We start from the raw sequence: 20511 nt of genomic DNA, 5'->3' as shown, positions 1-20511 counted from the left end.
GTCAGGCGGCAGTCAGTGATGTGCATGTTGGAGCTGCTCTGGTAGCAGTTGGTCTGCCCGTTCTTGCAGGGCACATTTTTCTGGAAGCAGACAGCCTGGACATCTGCCAGGGGCTGGTGCACGAAGGTGTTCACTGGCTTGCAGCGTCCCTGTGTCATATTCCGGCGCTTCATCATCTCATTGCAGTAGTTGGGGTTGCTGCCGGGGGAGCTGCCTGAGTCCACGTGCTGCCTCTGGAACCTCATGGCTGAGGATTCTTTGTCCTGAGGAGGCTGGACCCACCGCAGCCCCAGGAGCACCAGGACAAGCAGTGGGATCAGGACAAGGCACGTCTCCAGAGTCAGGGTGAGCTCACTGTCCTGGGAGAGTGTAAATGAGAAAAGGAAGAGAAGGAAGAGCATGCTGTCAGATACTGCGCTCTCGCTCCCCCCTGCTGCTTCCGGCCACACAGCTGCCCTTTCCCTGAGACATTTCCCAGGTGCTGGGGCCCTCACACTAAGCCTCTCTGAGTGCATTTGTCTCTCCTTGGTCAGAGAGAAACCATCTTTCATCTAGTTGGTGATCTACAATGTCTGCTAGAATCCTGACAGCTCTTCATTTGAATACTGTTTCCTCTAAAATACATTTGAAAAATAAGGTACATATTTTCCCCTGAGTTCAAAGCTCTAATCAGATCATTTTGAACAAACCATGAGACAAATTTTATCACTGAGTCATGGCCATGACATCCAGGATGACGGGTGACAGAGCTTGGAGTCTCCGAGCACAAGGGAAACTGCGGTGTCTGACACTGACATCACAAAGGGGTTCTGCTGCATTCCAAGGGGAGGTGCTCGCTCGCCCAGCTTTGGGGCTCCTTCTTCTCCAGGCCCATGAGTTCTTTGTACCTGCCTGTTCTTGCTCACCCTGGCAGCTCTCTGCCCCAGCTGGTGTTTGCATGGCCCACGCTTTTTTGGTGCTATGAGAGCCCAAGCTTTCTCAGTGCACCATCCACCTTCACTCCCTCTTCCCCAGCCTGCAGCAAGGGACGCTCCTGAGACCACAGTGTGGGCTCCTTACCTGGGTCCAGAGTGGGAGGTCAGTTTCTGTAATCACTCAGCCCCTGGGCTGTGCCCCTTATAGAGAGGCAAAGTGGTCTGGTTTGCAGGAAAAGTGGGAGGAGCATGTTGGGTCCACTTGGATAAAAACAAGGACCTTGTCAGGGAAGGGTGGGGATTGGCCCAGGCCATCTCCTCAGGCTTGCTGGGGGAGAGGGAATCTGCCTGTAGGACTCTCTCTCCTATGTGACGCTCATCTGTCACTGATGCGCAGACAGCTGCAGAGAAACCACCACAGCACAGGCAGGCAGGCCTCACACACCCAGCCAAGTCCTTGTCACTCTTTGCCTGCCTTTTTCTCCATTTTCCCTTGGTCCTTAAGGAAGAGCAAATAAGGTGATTATGGGTGAGGACAGCCCTTTTTTCTCAGCTGTCTTGAAAAGGCTTTTGCCAGAGTTCCACATCTCCCAACAGCACCTCTCCTGGGAGGAAAGCAGGGAAGAGGGGTTCTCTGCCTTCAGCCAGAAGCTCTCCTAGACCTAGGGAAGAAAGGAGAGAGTGTCTGGACAGGGAGGACAAGGAGGCTTCCAGGGTCAGCTGCCCCAGTCTCACCACTTTCTGGCCCCTCCAACCCCTTGTGTGCATTGAGAGTGTTGGGCAGTTCTTATCTACAGTGACCTCTGATCAGACCTGGGTGGAGGAACTAAAGATAAACCAAAGCCCCCAGTCGTATTGGAGAAAACATACAGAGACTGTATTTCTTAGCACCAGGACTACCTTCCAGGAAGAGGACTATTTTTGCTGAGAAACAGCTTCGATGCATCTTTAATAAGAAATATCAGAGTAGCCCTCCACGCTCCCAAACTGCCTCAGTCCAAATCCTGGCTCTGTACCTTAAGAGGTAAGCACTTTCCAGAAATTTATTTCTCTGTTCCTCCCAAGATTTAACTATGATGAATTGTGCTACTCTAAACTTGGGTACACAAGGTCAATGTAACACGATGTCTTCAACTCTTTTGGGAAGAGATCTAGAAGGGGACTAGCTGGATCAAGTCAAATTAGAGTTTTACCTTCCTGAGGAATCTCCACACCGGCTTCCGTAGTGATTGTACCAACTTACATTCCCCTCAACCTGTAGAAGTGTTCCTTTTCCACCCCGCAGCCTTGCCAGCATTTGTAACCACTGGCTTTCTGGATATGGCCATTGGGTCTGGAGCGAGATGTTATGTCAGCGTTGTTTACTTTGCATTTCTCTAATAGCCAGTGATGTTAAACCTGTTTTCATGTGTGTTTGGGTATTTGTATTTCTCTGAAGAAGTATCGATCTATTTCAGTTGCCCATTTTTTGATTGGGTCTGTTATTTTGAGGATTAATTTAGCAATCTTTACATACTCTAGATGTTGGTCTCAGTGCGGTGCGTAGCTGCCAAAAAGTTTCCCTCATCTTGTAGGCTGTGGCTTTGCTCTGTCGATTGTTTCTTTTTGTGTGGAAAAGCTTTTAAATTTGATATGGTCCCGTTTACTGATTCTTGGAGTTATTTGTGTGCTATTAAGGTTCTGTTTGGAAATGCTTGCCTGTATATATGTGGTCAGGATTTTATGTATTTTATCTTGCAGCTAATTGTGTCTGTCTGAACATCTTGATCCCCTTAGTGCATGGGGAGAGCTGTGGGTCTAGATTCCATTTCTGCACACGGACAGGCTGTCTTCCCAGAAGGATTCGTGAAAGACTCCACCTTTTCTCCAGCAAAGGGTTTTGGCCCCTTTGTCAAAGATCATTGGGGTTTTTCTGCATTCTGTGTTCTGTGAACGTGCCTGGGGTTTTTCTGCAGTCTGTATTCTGTTCCATGGCTCCACAGCTTCACGTATTGTCTCTAAATGAAGGATGATTCAGTGAATTTCTTTTTTTTATTTTAAAGAGAATAATAAAAAAAATAGCAAAGTAGCATAAGGACCCAAAATGTACAAATGTGCATTTAAATTACATGTATATATACCAGTTTACAAAAGTAAAACTACTACCCAGGTCCAGATAATGAACAATATCTGACATATGACTGCCGTATTATTTACCACACAATGTCTCTTAAATGTAAAATACCTTCGACTTCCTTACATTTGCTTCATAGACATGTTGCTTTCTTTCTCTGTGACCCAGAGAGATTTTATTGCCTTTAATCCATATTTATCTTAGTTTTATCCAAATGTAATTAACTCAGATCAGAGTTTAAAGTTTAGTCAATTTGGACCTTCTTCATTTATCCACTTCTGAGTATTATTCACCTCTACCTCTATCAATATCTTTTATGCTAATTTTAATGCCTCCTCTTTGTTTTTGTTATGCTACTTGTTCTTGATGTTTCACTTCTTTTCAATTCCAGAACGTTGGAATGTACATATTCTATTTTTGTTTACAACTCTGACAAACTGACCTGTGTCAACTAACGTCCAGTAAAATAACTACTAGTTTGCCTAATTCAGTGCATCAAGCAGTATTTTATGCACCCCTGTGCAATTAGTGCTTTGGAAATTTTCTTATGCTATCAGTTAACATTATGGACTTGCTACTTTTTTCCCTCTGTAATTAGACAGAAGGGAAAGAAAACTACCATTTTCCAATTTTCTCAGATTAACTGTTAGAATGCCTTTACTGTTTCTGTTCTATATACAGTGAGAAGCACTTTTATTTTCTACACATTTACCTTAGCAATATGAATCTTTATCTGTAACACTATAGGGAAAAATAAAGCAGTATTTATTTGCCCAATACACTATTTGTCATGCTCTTTAGCAGTTTAGAAATACAGAAGCTGAGAAGTGTAGGTGTATCTTACAAATCTGCTTCTGCATTTAACTCTGTTACCCCACATGTAACAATTTTAGACAGCCTGCATGCTTCTGAACTACCATTAATTCTACACTTACCATGAAGTCCTTCATACAATTGCCTTCCTACACTTTCAGGACTTCTTTTTTTTTTTTTTTTTAAATGTTTTCTATTGGCTGCCAGATGTTGTTGGAGAATATTTTCAGACAAGGTTCTTGGTTGATAAACCTTCAGAGTGCCAGGTATCTGGGCATATCTTTCACTTGTTTTCATATGGAAATAAAAGAATGGCAGGGTATATAGTTCTTGGTTCAATTTTATTTTCCTATTGTTTTCAGGAATTTAGAATTATAAGAGAAAAATTTGAAGTCAGTCTGACTTTTGCCCCTTTTTTTAGTTAACCTGCTTTGTCTGAATACTTGTAAAATATTTTCTTTGTCCTTGAAATTTAAAAAAAATCACCAGAGTATGTTTTGATGTTGCTTTCTTTCCAGTAAAATTAAGAGGTACTCTGAAGCTTTTTTTATTTGTAAGCCTACTTTGTCCTTCAGGTCTGGAAAGTTTTCTTCAATTAGTTCCTTAACTATTATTTCAACTTCATTTTTTCTTTTTTGGGTCATTGGTTGTAGGTATTGTATTACATACAGACTGTATCTCTTAGACCAGCTCTATCTATCTTTTTCTCTTCTTTTCTTTTTTTCTTTTTTTTCTTTCTTGAGCCCAGGTCTTGGGCTTTTTTCTTTTCTTGAGCCCAGATGGGGCCTTGAACTCACTTTGCAGCCCAGGCTGGCTTCAAACTCAGTGATTCTCCTGCCTCAGCTTCCCAAAAGCTGGGATTACAGGTGTGCACCTGGTTGTCCTGTTTTCCTATCTTGATTTCTTCTGCCATTTTCTCTTCATTCAGTGGATTTCTCATTTTGCCTTTGCCTCAGAAATTTTATTTTGTGTTTGGTCTTACTCATGTCTTCCTTTAACGCTCTCAATTCAAAAATCTTCCATTTGCTTTAATACCATCTGCTTTACCCCTGAGCAAGTCTTTAATGTCTCCTGTGATAAAAATGTTTAACATGTTCCAGCTCTTCTAGTAACCATTTCAAAAGGAGGCATTTCCTCAATTACTTAGCTTTGTTTCTTTCTAATGAACTGTGATAACTTTAACATTTTCAAAATTCTTAGCAATAGGGTCCAAAAATGAAAGGTTGTTTCTGAAGTGCCAAAGTTGCAGAACAGGGGTTTCGGAGCTGAGTGCCCGCAGCTGACTATACATTTTTTTTTTTTTTAAACTTCTTACTGAGGGATGCAAAGGATCCTCCAAGACTCTCAATGGAGAAAGTGACCTTTGAGGATGTAGCTGTGAACTTCACCTCGGCAGAGTGGGCTTTGCTGAATCCATCCCAAAAGAAGCTGTACAGAGGTGTGATGTGGGAAACACTTATGAATGCTAATGCTATAGGAAGAACATGGATAACCAGCAAATTGAAGAACAGGAGAAAATTTGCTCAAGAAATCTAGGATATGATACAGAGAATTACTTGAAGTTTGAAGAGAAGCTAAATAAATGTAATGAACATGGAAGTAATTGCAGTGTTTTCCAGCCCGTTCAGAAGCACAAAATGAGAAAGACTGGAGAGAAACTCTATCAATATGGGCAGTGTGGGGAGGTCAACTCTGATCTTAGTGAACTAAGTCACACTGAGCAGAAAACATTTGTAGGTAAGAAAAATATGAAGGCCCCCACAACACCAAAGGATGTTCAATTCCATAAAAATACTCAGAGTTTGGGGAGTCTGTATCTATACAAACACTGTGAGAATAGTTTTAATTCTTTATACCTTACCCAAAAGGTTGAAAGAAGACATGCTGAAGAGAAACCCCATGGAAGTAAGAAATGTGCAAATGCATCAGTTGTTAGTAATTCCTACCCAAAACATAAAAATATTCACACTGTAGAGATACATTTTGTATGTAACCAATACAAGAAAGGATTTGCTCTTAAGTCCTTATTTTATATACATAGAATATCCCAGACTGGAGAGAAAAAGTATGTATATAAGCAATGTGAGAAAGTATTCAGCAGGCACAGTGTCTGTCAGAATCATGAAATAACTCACACTGGGGAGAAAACTTATGTATGCAAAAAATGTGGGAAAAATTCAGTACAATCACAGGTTATAAAATGCATAATAGCACACATACTGGGGAGAAGCCCTCTGTGTGTAAGCAATGTGGGAAATCTTTCAGCCAAGATGGTAACCTTCCTGTACATGAAAGAATTCACACTGGGGAGAAACCCTGTGCATGTAAGCAATGTGGGAAAGTATTCAGGCAAAATGGTACCCTTCTAGTACATGAAAGAATTCACACTGGGGAGAAACCCTACATATGTGAGCAATATGGGAAAGCATTCAGCACGCACAGCCTCTGTCAACGTCATGAAAGAACTCACAGTGTGAAGTAACTACGCATGTAACAAATGTGGGAAAGCACTCAGCAGAAATGGAAAACTTGAAGTACATGAAAGAATGCACACTGGGGAGAAACACTATATATGTAAGCAATGTAGTAAAGCATTCAACAGACAAAGGCACTGTCAACATCAGGAAAGAACCCACAATGTGGAGAAAACCTGTGCATGTAATGAGTGTGGAAAATCTTTCCAACACCAGAGTGAGAGTCATACACATGGAAGAATTCACACCAGAATGTAACCTTATGCCTTTTAATAATGGGGGTAAACATTCAGTGCAAAGAAATACGGCCAAATACAGGAAATAGTGCACATAGGAGAAAAATCCTGTGTATATAGGCAGTGTGGAAAATACTTGCTGCAAGATTTTCATTTTAATAGGATTTTCATCTTAATAGTAGGAAATTCCCTTCAAACTGGAGCGTGACTCTGCATAAAAGAAATGTCGGGAAAAATTCAGTTGACAGAGATGCTATCCTTCAGAATGATGTCAAATTCTGGCCAATCCCTATGAATGGAATGTGGAAAAGCTTTCAATACACATGGCTATTGTGAAATATGTGAAAGAAATCAATGGATTCAAATTCTACCTATGTAAGACTATTTTGAAAATCCTTTGAAATTTATTCATGTAGAAGAGACCAGTAGAAATAATATAAAAATATTGATGTTAATATAATTTCCAGAAAACACACTCATAGATGGATATATCCTAAAGTAGTCATTTCGTGTTTTTCAATATATCACACAGAAATATCTGATCTATGTATCTGTGGTCATACTACTAAAAATGACATCTTTTTAAGAAAATTTAAGTGTGCAAAAAATTTTTTCCTGACATTTTGATCCACTAATACCCAGTCTTCAAAGATGACACCTATTTTTCTCATGATCATTGTTTCCCACCTGGATTTGTAACTCATGTGTCAGTTTCTCTAGAAGGGTCCACACAGACATATTTGTAAGTGTACTTTGCCAGTTTTCCTGGCATGTCCATGAAAGCATGTTGATGTTAACATAAATCACTAAAGCAGCAGTTATTTTAAAGGACTTATAATTTTATTAGTATGTATTTGTAGTGCATAATATAAATGTTCATCTTTGGAACACCAAAAAAAAAAAACCAAAACAAAAAGTTGCAGAACATCCAAAGTCAACATATGAATTTTAGGGGACAAACATATTCAGTTCCTAACAGACATGGAAGCGGTTAAACTCTGTCTGGCCAGTTACACAGCAGATCCTCTTATGAGATAAAGGGATTTTGCCCCTTTTGATTAGGCCAGATGTGATTGAGAGCAAAACTTTCCCATTCTGGAGATATCTGAGGAATGAAAATATTAAATTTATACTTGCTGGGGGACTGATCTGTCTAGGTAATGAACAAGTCCATTAACTCAGATGGCTCAGAAGTTCTTACTCCTGCATGCGTGGTGGCACAGCCTGTAATCCCAGCACTGGGGAGGGTGAGGCAGGAAGGTTACCATGACTTCAAGACCAGCCAGGACTACATAGTGAGACCCTGTGTCAAAAAATAAACAAATAAAAAACCAAAAATTAAATAAAAAATGTTCTTACTCCTGAAATTACCCCTCACTGTTTTATGCTAATCTTTTGTCTTTCTCCAATGCAGTGATAATTCTGATGACTCTACTTCATATGACTCACGTGTGGAGACATGACCATCATGTAACAATGAATATAAAATGATTTCATTGCATGGGATCGTAAGTGGAAGCCTAGTTTGTGTACACACACACACATCCTCTACCAAAGTCATTTTGTCTGAGCCCTACATTTTACAGATGAGGAGCGCTGGCAGGATCTGGCAGGATTCCAGGGTCAATGAGTTAAGGATCACACAGCTTCTTGCCTCAGCATCCATTCACAGAGCTGAGATCACGTCACGGCCTCAAATGCCGCTACCCGAATTACGGCACTCGGATGCTTTGTGACACGAGTCCCAAGGGCAGTCTGTTCAGGGAGGTCCCCGGTCCTCACAAGCTCACCCTGCTGAGGTCCTGTGAGGGCCTCACACCATGTCTGGGTGCAGGTAGGAGAGAGAGAAGGGATTCACCTCACCTGGGGCTGTAGAAGTGGCCCCTTCACAGATGACCTCTGTGGTATTCTAAGTGTGTTCTGTGTCCTCACAATCAGACCCAAGTCTTTTCACGTTTCGCTCATGGGAAAACATAAGAAACACCTTCCCCAAGCTCATGGGACAGGTGAACAGCACAGCTATGAGTCAAACTCTGATCTATGGCTTTTATAAGTTCATGCACTCTGCACAGACAGCCATGCTGGCTCCTCTTAAATGAAGAACGTGAGGAAACTAGGAGGTTGAGATGGGGTAACAGGTGATGCTCCAAGCGGTGAAATGTCATTTTTAGGGAAGGTTGTCTAGGAAGAACAAACTTTGACAATGTAAGAAGACAGAGGTCTCTCTGAAAGCTCCATAGGGAAAATCCAACTGCTCAATATCCCAACAGTAACCATTACTACTGAGAAACAGTGCAATAGATCAGCCTGCCAAATCCAGGCAACTAGGGTGTAGACCCTGGTAACAGTGCCTGTTTACCTCAGGGTTACCCATGTCTCGGGCATCCCACACCACAGCGCCCTCTCACCTGTACTATTAATTATTATTTCACTTTAATCTAAGTTACATTTTCACAGTTTTCTTGATGGAGTAAGAAACATGAAACCTGAGGTTTGGTATATTACTTGTTAATGCACGTTAGCATAAACCCTTATCCTTAAACCCTTTAAATGTGTCTGTGAGCCTGTGACATCGGTCATCTTACTTCTCACTGCCTTGACACAGCTCGTTCTTTTAGGTACAGCTTTACTGTGAACTTCAACTTGAAAAATTCTACCTGGAAAAAGTCCTTTTATGGAAGGATGAAAGAACGAGGACAGCAGAAAAGAAGAGGCCTAAAATGAATGATTTTGTCATGCTTGTCCAATTTTATTCAAAAAGAGGTTAAACCAAGCAGGTCTAATGCGTCATTATGGAAATGTTCCTAATCACTTGCTAGGACACTTCCTCATCTTTCTCATGGACTAAACAAGAGAAGCAATTTTTCTCAACCTTTCCCTTTTCCCTGATTCAGTGCATAAAGTAACGTGCTCATCGCTGATTCTTTTCATCTTAGACCTAGCAAGGGCCTCGGTAAAGGCCCTCTTTATCCTAAATTGGTGGATGGTTTCATTTTCTTTAAAATCAACCTTCCAAAGTTTTCAAAAAAATTATTTTCTTCCAACTCTCCTCTGACACATTGCTCTATAATTCTATTTGAACATCCTTTTCAAGCCTCCCTGGACAAAGAAATTATTATCAGTGCAGAGAGCATGAAAGGCCATGAATTTTCCTATTTCATTCTGCAACCTGCTCAAATATGTGAAACTATACAGCTGTCCGGGGGCCTCAGGAGACATCCATAGGAGGCTGCACATAGGAAGAATGAGCCCTCAGGCCAGGTTCAGTGCACCAAGCCTCTGCAACTACCTGAGTTCGTTCCTTCTCCACGCTGGAATTAAGTTCACCAGCCCCGTGTCACTATGAAAACCCTTTACACGGCACCCACAAGGAGTGGGCGCCGCCTTTCCCATGGCCGGCCACTGTGCTGGCGAAGCTGTGTGCGGACGGTCGCTGGCTCCTTAGTAGCAGCTCAAGGGCACACAGTGCAGGAGTGACCCACAGCTGAAGAAATGCCAAGTGCTAGACATCAACATGGCTTCAGCCACCTGTGGCCAGTGTCCTCAACAGTTGCTTTTACCTGAATTACAAAAGGCATTTTCCTGGTACCCTTACCTTACAGTGTCCCTTATTTGCAAATCATGGAATAACTAGCCAATAATTCAACGCTTCTCCAACACTGATGTGATGATTAAGCTAATACAATGATGTAATGAGCTCATATTTAACAGTCTTTAGTACTGAAGACAAAATCATACCAAGAACCCAGGGTACTTTCTTAACACGTTCATATTAATTTTTGTTTCACAGAGACAGGTCCTTAGCCCAAGATCTTTCTAATCAACTGTCACTTGGATTTACTCTAGAGGACATAGAGACAGTTAAATAGTTGCAGAAGGATCACACAAGAAGCATTAAGAAAAATCTGTTCAGGGTTGTGCTTAGAACACAATTTAAAGGAGTGCTGGTTAGGTCTGATCTGAGTCATTCCACAGGACACCATGACAATATGATGCCTCTGGACACTCATGTCTCCAGGACGCAGGCGGAGTGATCACGGCATAAAGAGCTAGGGGTGGGGGGTTGGTGAAGTCCCTGGGCCTCTGTCCTGAAAGGAGAAGCTGCTACTGCAGTAGCACAGGCCAAATAGTTAGGATGCCCCTCAGCTCTGCTTGATACTCATGGTGAGCTAACAGAGGCCCTGGTGTGTCCACATTTGTAGCTCTTTTAAGACTAATCAGGAAGCCTAATTTTCCATGTGAAAATCTCCTTTTGGAAAAACCAAAGATAAACATTATTCAAAAAAATAGCCCTGTGATGTATTGTGTCAGTTTTGCCTGGAGATATAAACACTTGACCCAGCTTCTCCCAACCAACTGAAGACTTTATGCATCCCATCTTCATCACCGAAATTTATAAAAATGCTGTGCTTTGTTTCTCTGTTTCACTACAAGCTACTTGGGGGCCAAGAATGTGATTCTTACACATTAATATATGGGGTGAGGAAAACAGGTTTAAGACTACAAAGCACAGTCCATAAATGTAAGAATACAAACCACAGTTTATAAATACAAGTAAATTCTCACTTTACATCAGGGAATAAAAGCACTGGGAATGGAACAATGGTTGTGTAGAAAGCAGCACATACAGGAGCAAATCCACGGTTGTGAGAATCTAGATGGAACCCTTTGCATGACACCAGATGTCCATTCTTTACAGATTTTACATAGTGACCTCTGTTTTCTCAGCTTATGTTAGTTAACATGGAGTGGAGCCGGCAATAAGGTCAAGACTGAAATATAGAGAAAGTGAATCCAACTCAGGTAGAATGGAGGAAAAAAACCCCAGGAAATTGACAAGCTGCTTTTACCCTGGGCAGAACTTTGGTCCAGTTCTGAGATAACTGCAAGAGATACAATGGCTCAAATATTCAGGATTGAGGGGGGCTAGTGAAAGGGTAAAACTGTACAAGAGAAATTGTTCATTTTAAAACTTTGTTCTTTTGAAACTGCCCAGCTCTGTAACTGCTTCATGGCTTTGTAATTACTTCCTTGACCCCTGTGACCATGAGAGCATAACAGAACATGCAGGATGCCTGACTGTACCATTGTACCAAGCTGCATGAACTGATGAGCATTAATCTGCTCTTGTAACTGATGGTCTCACCCTGCTAGTTAATCAGAAGAACTGCCAGGTTGTTCTGTCTTGCCTTTGTACCTCCTGCTTGTGCATCGTATAAAAACCCTTACAGGGACAGATAGGTAAGTGGAGGAACTGCTATGCTAATGTTTGCTGAGTGATGGATCTCTCCTGGTGAATTCAGCATTTCTCAGATCTGGACAGTCTCAGTGGTGGAAGACCATCCCTTAGTCTTCTGTGCTGATCTTTGTCCTTATGCTTCTCTGTATTGATCTCTGCAGAGTAGCATTCTGAATTCTGAGGGTAGGGGTTTGCATGTGGTCCATAATATAATAATAAAACAATAAAATAATTTTTTATTTTATTAAATTAACAACAACAATTATGATACACACCCCTAACCATGAGGGTGAAATCCCAAGGGCTCCAGTGGATAGAACTGAACCTCATATATATAGTAGTATGTTATTTCCAACACATACTTCCCTGTTATAAATAATGTATACATTAGCAAAGTGAAAAACAACAATAATAAATATCAACAATCAATAATAAGTCAATAAAATAGAAAAATTATAACCATATATTATAATAAAAGTTGTGTGAATGCTCTCTCTCTCTCTCTGTCTCTCTCTCTGGCTTGTGCTGTATGCACCCTCCTTCCTATCTCACCTTGGGTAACTGATTTCATGGGGGATGGAGTGGTGGATAGAGGGGACCACTCTATATAAACTTATGGGCAAATACAGGACAGTGACTTCAGCTCAGGTAACTGGATATGTCGTCTGGGTCTATGTTTAATCTTTGATGAAATGAGATTTAAGTAGTAAAAAAGTGAGCATTGTGGACTGTGTTTTCAGTAGACACTCCTCTACGTTCACAGGCACCCACCCCCATTCCTTGGCCAAGGTTCTGGGGAACTACAGAGAACTGCCACGGAAATAACTTGTAAAATCTTTAATTCCAAGTTCTTCATTTTATAGGCAAGATCACAGTGGCTGACAAGATTAAACACAGGACTTCCTGATATAACGGCTAAAGACGACGGTGTGAAATGAGGATTGCATTGTCCCTGACAATTTAGGAAGTGAGTTGGGTGCATGCGTGCCGCTCTGCCAAAGAACGCGCGCCCGAGCCAGAGCGCAAGACGGAGGCGCTGCAGGACGGCTGTGAGGCGGGGAGGATGAGGGGCTGAGTCCGCTCAGAGATCCTTAGACCGGGCCGTGCACGCGCGCCGTCCGGCCAGCAGAGGGCGGGCGCAGCCAGGAAGTGAATGAGAAGGGCGTGTGGGTGTGGGGTGAATCGGGGGAGAGATGCAGGTACCCTTCTGCACTGTCTCTCTTCTCCCCCTCGGGACAGATCCCACGATTCCCATGGACTCTTGCTAATCTCCTCGGGAACAGGCCTGTCTTCTAGGTCTGGAACTGTGGAAATCTCAGTGACCCCCACCCCGGCAAAGATAAGGGGGCTGTGGTAGCACTGCTTGCCCAAGCGGTAGGCACGGCTGAGGCCCCTCTGCCCACGCGGCCCCGCAGTCCTGGGCTCCTGCAGCAGAGGAGGGAGGACAGGCACCCCTGGCCCCTGCCCCAAGGGTCTGTGGGCAGCCCAGCCTCTCGCATACCTCGCAGGGCTTTTGCTCTCAGTCTCCCCCACTCCCTCGAGTCCCCCTCTCGGCCCCGTGAGTTGCTCTTGGAGACTCGGAGTCACCTGTGGTCCTCGCTTCACAGGCTCTTGGTGTTCCCGTCCAGCCTCGTGCTTGACCTGTCCCTGCGCTCCCACAGCTCCCCGACTTTCCCTCCAGCTCCGCGCGCTCTCAGCTTTGCACTACTACATGCAACTATCTACTCGGCTAGGACTTCCGTGTTAGACACTTCAAATTTACCGTGTCCCAGGTGGAAACCATCCTCCCCTCCCCCGCTCCTTCCCTGAAACTGAGGCCCCTGGGCATTGCTCAGAGATGACTGCAATGCGCCGGCAGGCCGGCAGAGGGCAGCAGCGCGAGCGCACTCCTGTGCTAGGCTCGCCCCAGACCCAGGCCAGGTGCTTCTGCTGAGATCCTAGAGACCCAGCAACCCCTGCCTCGTTCCAGGGCTCTTGAGGGAGCGGGAGGGGAGGGGAGCGGAGAGAATACGTGCGCGTGGCAGAGACCCAAGGTGGCCAGAGTGTCACATGGAAAGAGATAGGGGAGTGGGTGTGTGAATGAGCCTGCTCCCTCTTACTTTATGACTATCAGCATCTAATCCTGAGGTCCCTCTGAGGACTTAATGTGACCCTCATCGCCCCAAAGCCCCAGCTGTATGCACCTCTGTGACGTTAAATTTCCATGCTTTTCACACCTGACAGCGGGGCGGTCTAAATGGATCATCTCAGTGCCTCCTTAGAGCAGCGGAAAGCTGGCGAGCGGACTTTCTTGACTACTGAAGGTGCAGGTTTTGATGTTGGGTTCTCTCAGTCTTCTGAATTCGGGCTACTTTTTCCACTTCGTGCTGACCATTCTGAATCTTGGCTTTTCATATAAACTTCACAACTTGTTTGCTAATATTCATAAAATAACTTCTGAGATATTGATTGAGATTGGGCTTAATGTATGAATTAAATTGGGAAGAAGAGACATCTAATAATATTGACTCTTCTTATTCATAAATATGGAATGTCTATGTGTTTATTAGCTTAGTCCTGCTGTGAACTGAGGTTGAGGGGAAGAAGCAGACTACCTTTCCTCCTAATTTGGCCAAAGTTTGAATGAAGTAAGTTTCGCATTTTTATGGACTATTTTCTACTCTTGATGGTGGACCATCAAAACAATGACTTCCCTGAGCTGAGGGCCCAAGTTGAGCCTTTAAACCCCGTCCCGTGCCCCTCACCCCGCGGTGTAACATTGGGTCACAGCAACAAACACTTGAGTAACACACAATCTTTACATACTTAAATAGCTGGACACTTAAGTATTTCACTTTTCCTTGGGGGTAATGTAAGTGGCATTGTGTTTTTAAGTTCAAATTCCTACTGTTTATTGATGCTGTGTAAAAAAGCGATTGAGTTTTGAGCTGGGCATGGTAGCATCCTTGTGGATCCCAGAATTCAGGAGGCTGAAGCAGGAGGATAGTAAGTTCTAGGCCAGCAGTGTTTACTAAAAGCAACATAGGAGACTCTGGCTCCAAACAAAAGCAAACACAGCCAAAAAGCTTGGAGTTTTTTAGTGTATTAACCTTGTGTCCTGTGAGTAACCTCAGTGTAGGTGAAGCACAATAGACATGTGTTTTCCCTGTAGATATCTGGAACCATTAAAAGCATTGTATTGCTGGGCATGGTGGCCCATGCCTGTAATGTCAGCTCTGAGGAGGCAGAGACGAGAGGATGGCCACGTGTTCGAGGCCAGCCTGGGGAACATAGTGAGTATTGAAGGCCAGTCTGGGCTACATACTGAAAACCTATAAAAAAAAAAAAAAAAAAAAAAAAAAAAAAAAGGCACTGGACAAGAGTGTTGAAGTCAGGGCAACGATGTTGGCTGGAGGAAGGCTGAGCTGGAAGCAGACTGCACTGAAAGGAGGACTGGCTGGGGCCGGAAGTGCATGCGGGAAGCTTCCTGTGAGGCGTCTGCGGAAAAATAAGGTGCAGAAAGAGTGCTGCAGCAGCCGTGGAAAGGAAAGAAGAGATTCAAAGTCAAGTGCCCTCAATTTGCCCTTCTGCTTCATGCCTGTGGGTCTCCTCCCTCACATCTTTCTGGTTTTCAGCCTTTTCACCCTTTCCACCTACATCACTTTACTCCTCAGTGGTCAGTTCAGGGCTGGGTCCCAATATTCTTGGTTTCCACAGCGTCCCCACAGCCTCTGCCATGTCCCCCATCTCCCTGTAAATGCCGTCTGTCTTTGTCTGCAGAGGCACAACATACTTGTCTGCCCACCTGATTTTCTCTCGCAGTGAAACACGAAGCCCTGCAGTTCAGTAGTGTAAGATCTGGCCCACTACACACACACAGTGGTCAGTAATTGATTCATATCTATTGCTGCAACACACATTACCAACTATGTGGGGTGGATGTACCACTTTCACACTGTTGTTTTTTGTTGTTTTTTACATTGTCTTATAAGAAACCAAAATGATAAAGTTCAAAACCTGAACCTTATAATCAAGACAAAAGCACTAAACTATTAGGAGGAAGTGATCCATTCATTCAAACTGTGCTTTAATTAACCTTGTTCCACAAAAGAGGGTTTGTCCTCTGTAAACATGGATAATGTTATATTTGAAAGGAAGATGAAAAGTCTAAGACTCATCCACACTGCAAAAGTGCTGCAGAACTTTTAAAAGATTGGAAGGAACTCTGGGACACAGGAGGACTGTATTAGGTGCACCGCACTCAGTTGGGCTACTGTCCAAAAGCCCGAGCATGAGAGCAGGGAAAGGCCCCAGAGTTTATACCTGTGGCTGGGGTGCGCCTGTTCAGTGGCACAAAAACAGGTGAGGGTCCAGACAATGGCAGTTACTCATGTAGGGGCAGTTTTCAACTTAGAACCGTTTGACCTTGGGGACAGGAGGATGTCATCAACCTGATGTGCAGATGCCACGGGGAGTCACAGGACTCTTTCTTCAGAACCATAAGAGTCATACTTCTCAGGAACAGAGCAGAGGTCAGCCTTGGAGAAAACAGATCCTGGTGGGAGCAGGATGCCACAGGACTCTGTTTACCGGAGCACAGGTGTCAACCTTATCTGTACCCTGGCAGAGGCTTGTACTCTCTTTTTTTTTTTTTATTGTGGAATTTTTCTTTTTCTTTTTTTTCTTTTAAAATTAAAAGTAGGAAAACATTAACAGACAGACAACCTTTTACAAAATAGCAAAAGAACAGTACAGACAATACAGAGTTACAAACAAAGTGGTAGGAAATTAACAGTGCTTGTTGTACTACATATTGATATCTTCAAAGTGGTTTCTCATGAAAATAGATAGAGACAAGGCATGTACTTTCAGGGAGGGGAGTTCATGGGAAAATTTGCTCAAGGGTGGTGTTCTTGGGAGTTCTGCTTTATTTAAGGAGTGCACATCTGCTAAGAGGCAGGACCCTCCTTCGTGGAGCTCAGAGCATACCTTTCCTGCCTGGCACAGCAGCGCTGGTCGGCTGGGGAGAAGCAAAGGAGAGGGAATCCTCTGACCCTCAGAGCTCAGCAGGAACCCAGCACAGACACGGGTAAGAGGGGAGAACTTGGGGCTGGGATGAGCAGGGCGATGAAGATGGTCAGAGGTGAAGGTCAGCGTCTCAGGGGAAGAGGTGGAAACCCAGGTTTCCGACACGAGGGTTACTGACTGCGGGGGCACGGGTCAGGAGGGGAACGGGGTGTGCCAGTCAGAGGATAGGTCTGCTCACCTCAGTCTTCTCCCTGGAATTGTGAGACTCTATGTGAGAGAGATTTCCAAAACAGTTATGAAATGTGTAAAGAAAAAACAAGAATACAAGTAGTGATGATGAATAACTTTGCTCTTATTTCTTCTACTGTTACCATGATGTTGCCTTTTCCTACACAGAAAAGATGGTGCAAGGCGTGAGATTTCCTCTCCTATTGCTGTGGGGCCTATTGGGGCTACTGTGTCCTCTGTGGGCTCAGGACACCCCATTTCAGAAGTTTAGACGTCAGCATGTAACGGAAAAGTTTAGCCAATGTGACCAGGCAATGCGTGCTGTCAACTCACAAAACGGGTATTGTAAGCTCACCAACACCTTTCTGCACGACACACTCCAAAATGTGATCGCTGTCTGTACACGGCCCCCCATAACCTGCAGTAATGACTGGAAAAACTGCCGCCAAAGTGCCCATCCTGTGAGGATGACCGTGTGCCGGGTCACTGACAAAAAGTATCCTAACTGCCGCTACAAAGCCACTCCCAGAACCAGTAACTTCGTTGTGGCCTGTGATCCACCTCAGCAGGGTGACCGTCAATTCCGTGAAGAGCGTCTGCTTCCTGTGCACTTAGATGCCTAAACTTTGCGTCAGCTGTTGTCTGTTTCGACAGGAAGCTTCTAGTATAGTTCCTTCTGCTTTTTCAGTTTTTCTCCTTTTCCTTCATCATCTTCTGTTTTGATTTTTCTGTTCCCACAAAAGGAGGAGCGGAGGTGTTGGGAGAATTTGAGTACCTAGGATACTGCACCCGACCCGGAACTGAATATCTTTGAGAATAATTCTCTTCTGCTTTGGAGATCTGTCTGTGCTGGAGCAAGGCAAATATGGATCAAAGGGGGATAAGTTCTAGGCCTTTGTCACTTTTGCCAAGCCTCACTGCACTGCATTCGCAGCAATAAAATGAGTTCCTACTGCATTCTTCTGAGTGTGACTGTTTTTATCACCTCTCAAATCTTCCCCTCCCATATTCCAAGAACCTTTTTGTCGCTAGGCTCCTATGGTGGGGGTGGTAGGTCCAAGAGGCAAATTCCAGACCTTGTGCACATCGAGCAAAGGACTGCAAGTGCACATCCCCTGGTGAAGAAAAAGCAACTGCAATTGTGGAAAACGACAGGACATGTGCTCGGGGAGGGACAGAAAAGTGGTGTTGGGGAGAGTGGAGAGTAAAAAGCACAGGGAGACATCAGGATCTGAATTTGAAAGGCCATGCACCCCAGTCAGGGGTCTCTGGATGAGATGGACAGGAATGACTGACAGGCTGCTGAGTCATCTCGGGGCGCCATAACTGCATGTGTGTCCCAGAGTTCACTCTGATTCCATGATGTGCATGAGATCAGTCCATAGCTGTGACCCCTCACGAGGTTTGAGTGGGGGCAGGGCTCCTGAGGGTAAAGGTGCTGTCCAGTGTGCCCTGCTCTGGGCTGGCGCTGTAGAGACTGTCTGCACCTTTGTTATTTCTATTTCTGCTTCTCTCAGAGCAGTCAGGAGGCGTGGCCTGGGGTGTCCCCTAAACTGAGGTGGGAGGAGAGGGATGGTCTCTGCCCCAGCTGTGCTCCCTGCCCTCTCCAGGCTGCCTTTGAGTCTCCCTGGGAGCTCAGCCAGCTCCTTGCCCCCCAGTCTCTGTCAGTGCAAGCAAGGAGTCCTCCGCCCCTCACACTGTGCTCCTGATTCCTTACGTTTCCCTTGAAGCCAGTGCCCATTCTTATCGGGAGGTGATGTAGATCCCTGGGAGGGAGAGAGAGAGAGAGAGTGAGAGAGAGAGAGAGAGAGAGAGAGAGAGAAGAAGGAGGAGAATGGTAGTTTCTTTTTTATTCTTTCTTTGGGGGCCTGTGGTGTTGGGAGTTAAAGCAGGAAATACTGACCTACATCCTCCGTTCTTTTTATTTATTTATATAAATTTTGAGACAGAATCTGGCTACCATTTGCGTCCAAATCTCAGTTCTTCTGCCCCAGCTGCCCACGTGCTGAGGCTTGAACAATGTTTCCTAACAATCCCTAGTCTTTTATTAGTTTTTTTAAAAATTTGAGAAAAGTTCATGCCAAGAGCAGGGACTAGAAGCAACCTTTCCTTTCACAATTAGAGGAAAAACTCAGAGTGAAAATACTGATGGAGGTGGCCCATGGAAAGCAGAAAATCATCTAGTGTGCATTTGCTCATTTTATTTTTTTGGTACTGGAGAGATAAATCAGGTCCTTCACACAGAGTTACATCCCCAGCCATTATTTTGTGTGTTTTGTAATTTTGAGACAAAGTCTTGCTAAGTTACTAAGTAGCCCAGGCTGCGCTTGAACGTGTAATCGCCCTGCTTTAGCCTCTCAGAGTGTTGAGATTACACACTGGTGCCTCTGTGCCCAGCAGTCTACCTGCTTGTCTGTCTGTTTGTATGTTTGAGATAGCATTTCTCTATGTAGCCTAAGGTGGCCTTGCACTTGCAATCCTCCTGCCTCATCTCCAGGAGTACTGGGATTACAAGCATGTGCAGTGACACTCAGCTATAGTTACTATTCTTTGAAGGACTCACTTCAGGTGTTGTTGATGTCCCTGTTTTGGTGTGGGGTAGGGCTGGGGTTGGTGAGTACTGGCTCCTAAATTGAAGAGGGAACTGCCAGAGAATCAAGAGTAGATAAATGGCACCAGTGGAGAAGACACAGAAGACCATCGTTTTGTCAGTCCACTAAGGTCTGTGAGGGGTAAGGAGGAGCTAGGATGTATTCACTTGTTGCCTGAGTCTCTGTGGCTGTTATAACACAATCCCTGGGACCGTCAGAGTCACTCTCAAGCTTATAAATGTGCAAAGACAATAACAGAGCTGGTCATACTGTTACAGAAGGAAACCAGAATCATTCATAGAGGCCAAGATGGGAACAGCTGGTCTTTATTTAGAGTGTGTGGGTGACACCCCAACTGTTGCCAGTCAGAGGCATCAACCCTGAGGATAGGAAAACAGCAGGTTATATAGCAGTTGGTCCAGTTTTGAAAAAATAGCTGGTGATTTCCAGAGAGGTAGAATTCAAAGTTCATTTAATCATATGATGGTAGTCATAGTCATGGGGACATTATAGCATTTGTCAGAAACAGCATTTATCAGAAATAGAACTGCTTACAAATGGAAACTGCTTAACATATGATTTGGGGAGCAAGAGTGGGTTCATCAAAGTTTAAGGGTTCTAAAGTGGAGTTAGACACAAAATGGAGTCTCTTTGCCACCACAATTCTTGTTGGAAGTAGAGCCTTTCCACAGTTCTGTGAGCCTATCTAAATACAGACACAGCTACCAGTACAGGATCAGAGGTAATGATCAAGAGCTGAGAGAAAGGCAATCTAGTCCTTCAACTCACCCTCGGGAAGGCCTGTCAAGAACCGTGAAGCTTGACTCACCAGCCAAGTGTATTAGAGATCTGTAGGTAATCATGCCAGCGAGAGAGGGGCAGCTCTCCCCAGCATT

General features: G+C 44.1%; 1 protein-coding gene and 1 long non-coding RNA gene across 2 annotated transcripts; one reads left to right on the top strand and one right to left on the bottom strand.

The window, feature by feature from the left end:
* Positions 1 to 2: 2 nt before the first annotated feature.
* Positions 3 to 762, bottom strand: LOC102027906 (ribonuclease pancreatic-like; the record flags this gene model as incomplete). The annotated part of the gene is made up of 2 exons (XM_013508548.1): positions 690 to 762; positions 3 to 359 (listed from the first exon to the last, which is right to left on the bottom strand). Coding segments are annotated over exons 1-2 (360 nt in total), but the record flags the coding sequence as incomplete, so codon positions are not given.
* Positions 763 to 818: 56 nt separating this feature from the next.
* LOC102028902 lies at positions 819 to 5439 on the top strand. The gene is made up of 3 exons (XR_264918.1): positions 819 to 1077; positions 1803 to 1938; positions 5170 to 5439. It is a non-coding gene; the product is annotated as an uncharacterized LOC102028902 (long non-coding RNA).
* The last annotated feature ends 15072 nt before the right edge of the window (positions 5440 to 20511 follow it).

The sequence above is a fragment of the Chinchilla lanigera genome, unplaced genomic scaffold (assembly GCF_000276665.1).
Source record: "Chinchilla lanigera isolate Chin_1 unplaced genomic scaffold, ChiLan1.0 scaffold00149, whole genome shotgun sequence".
NCBI lineage: Eukaryota > Metazoa > Chordata > Mammalia > Rodentia > Chinchillidae > Chinchilla > Chinchilla lanigera.
The sequence above is the reverse complement of the archived record's forward strand: the minus strand, read 5'-3'. Positions and strand labels throughout refer to the sequence as shown.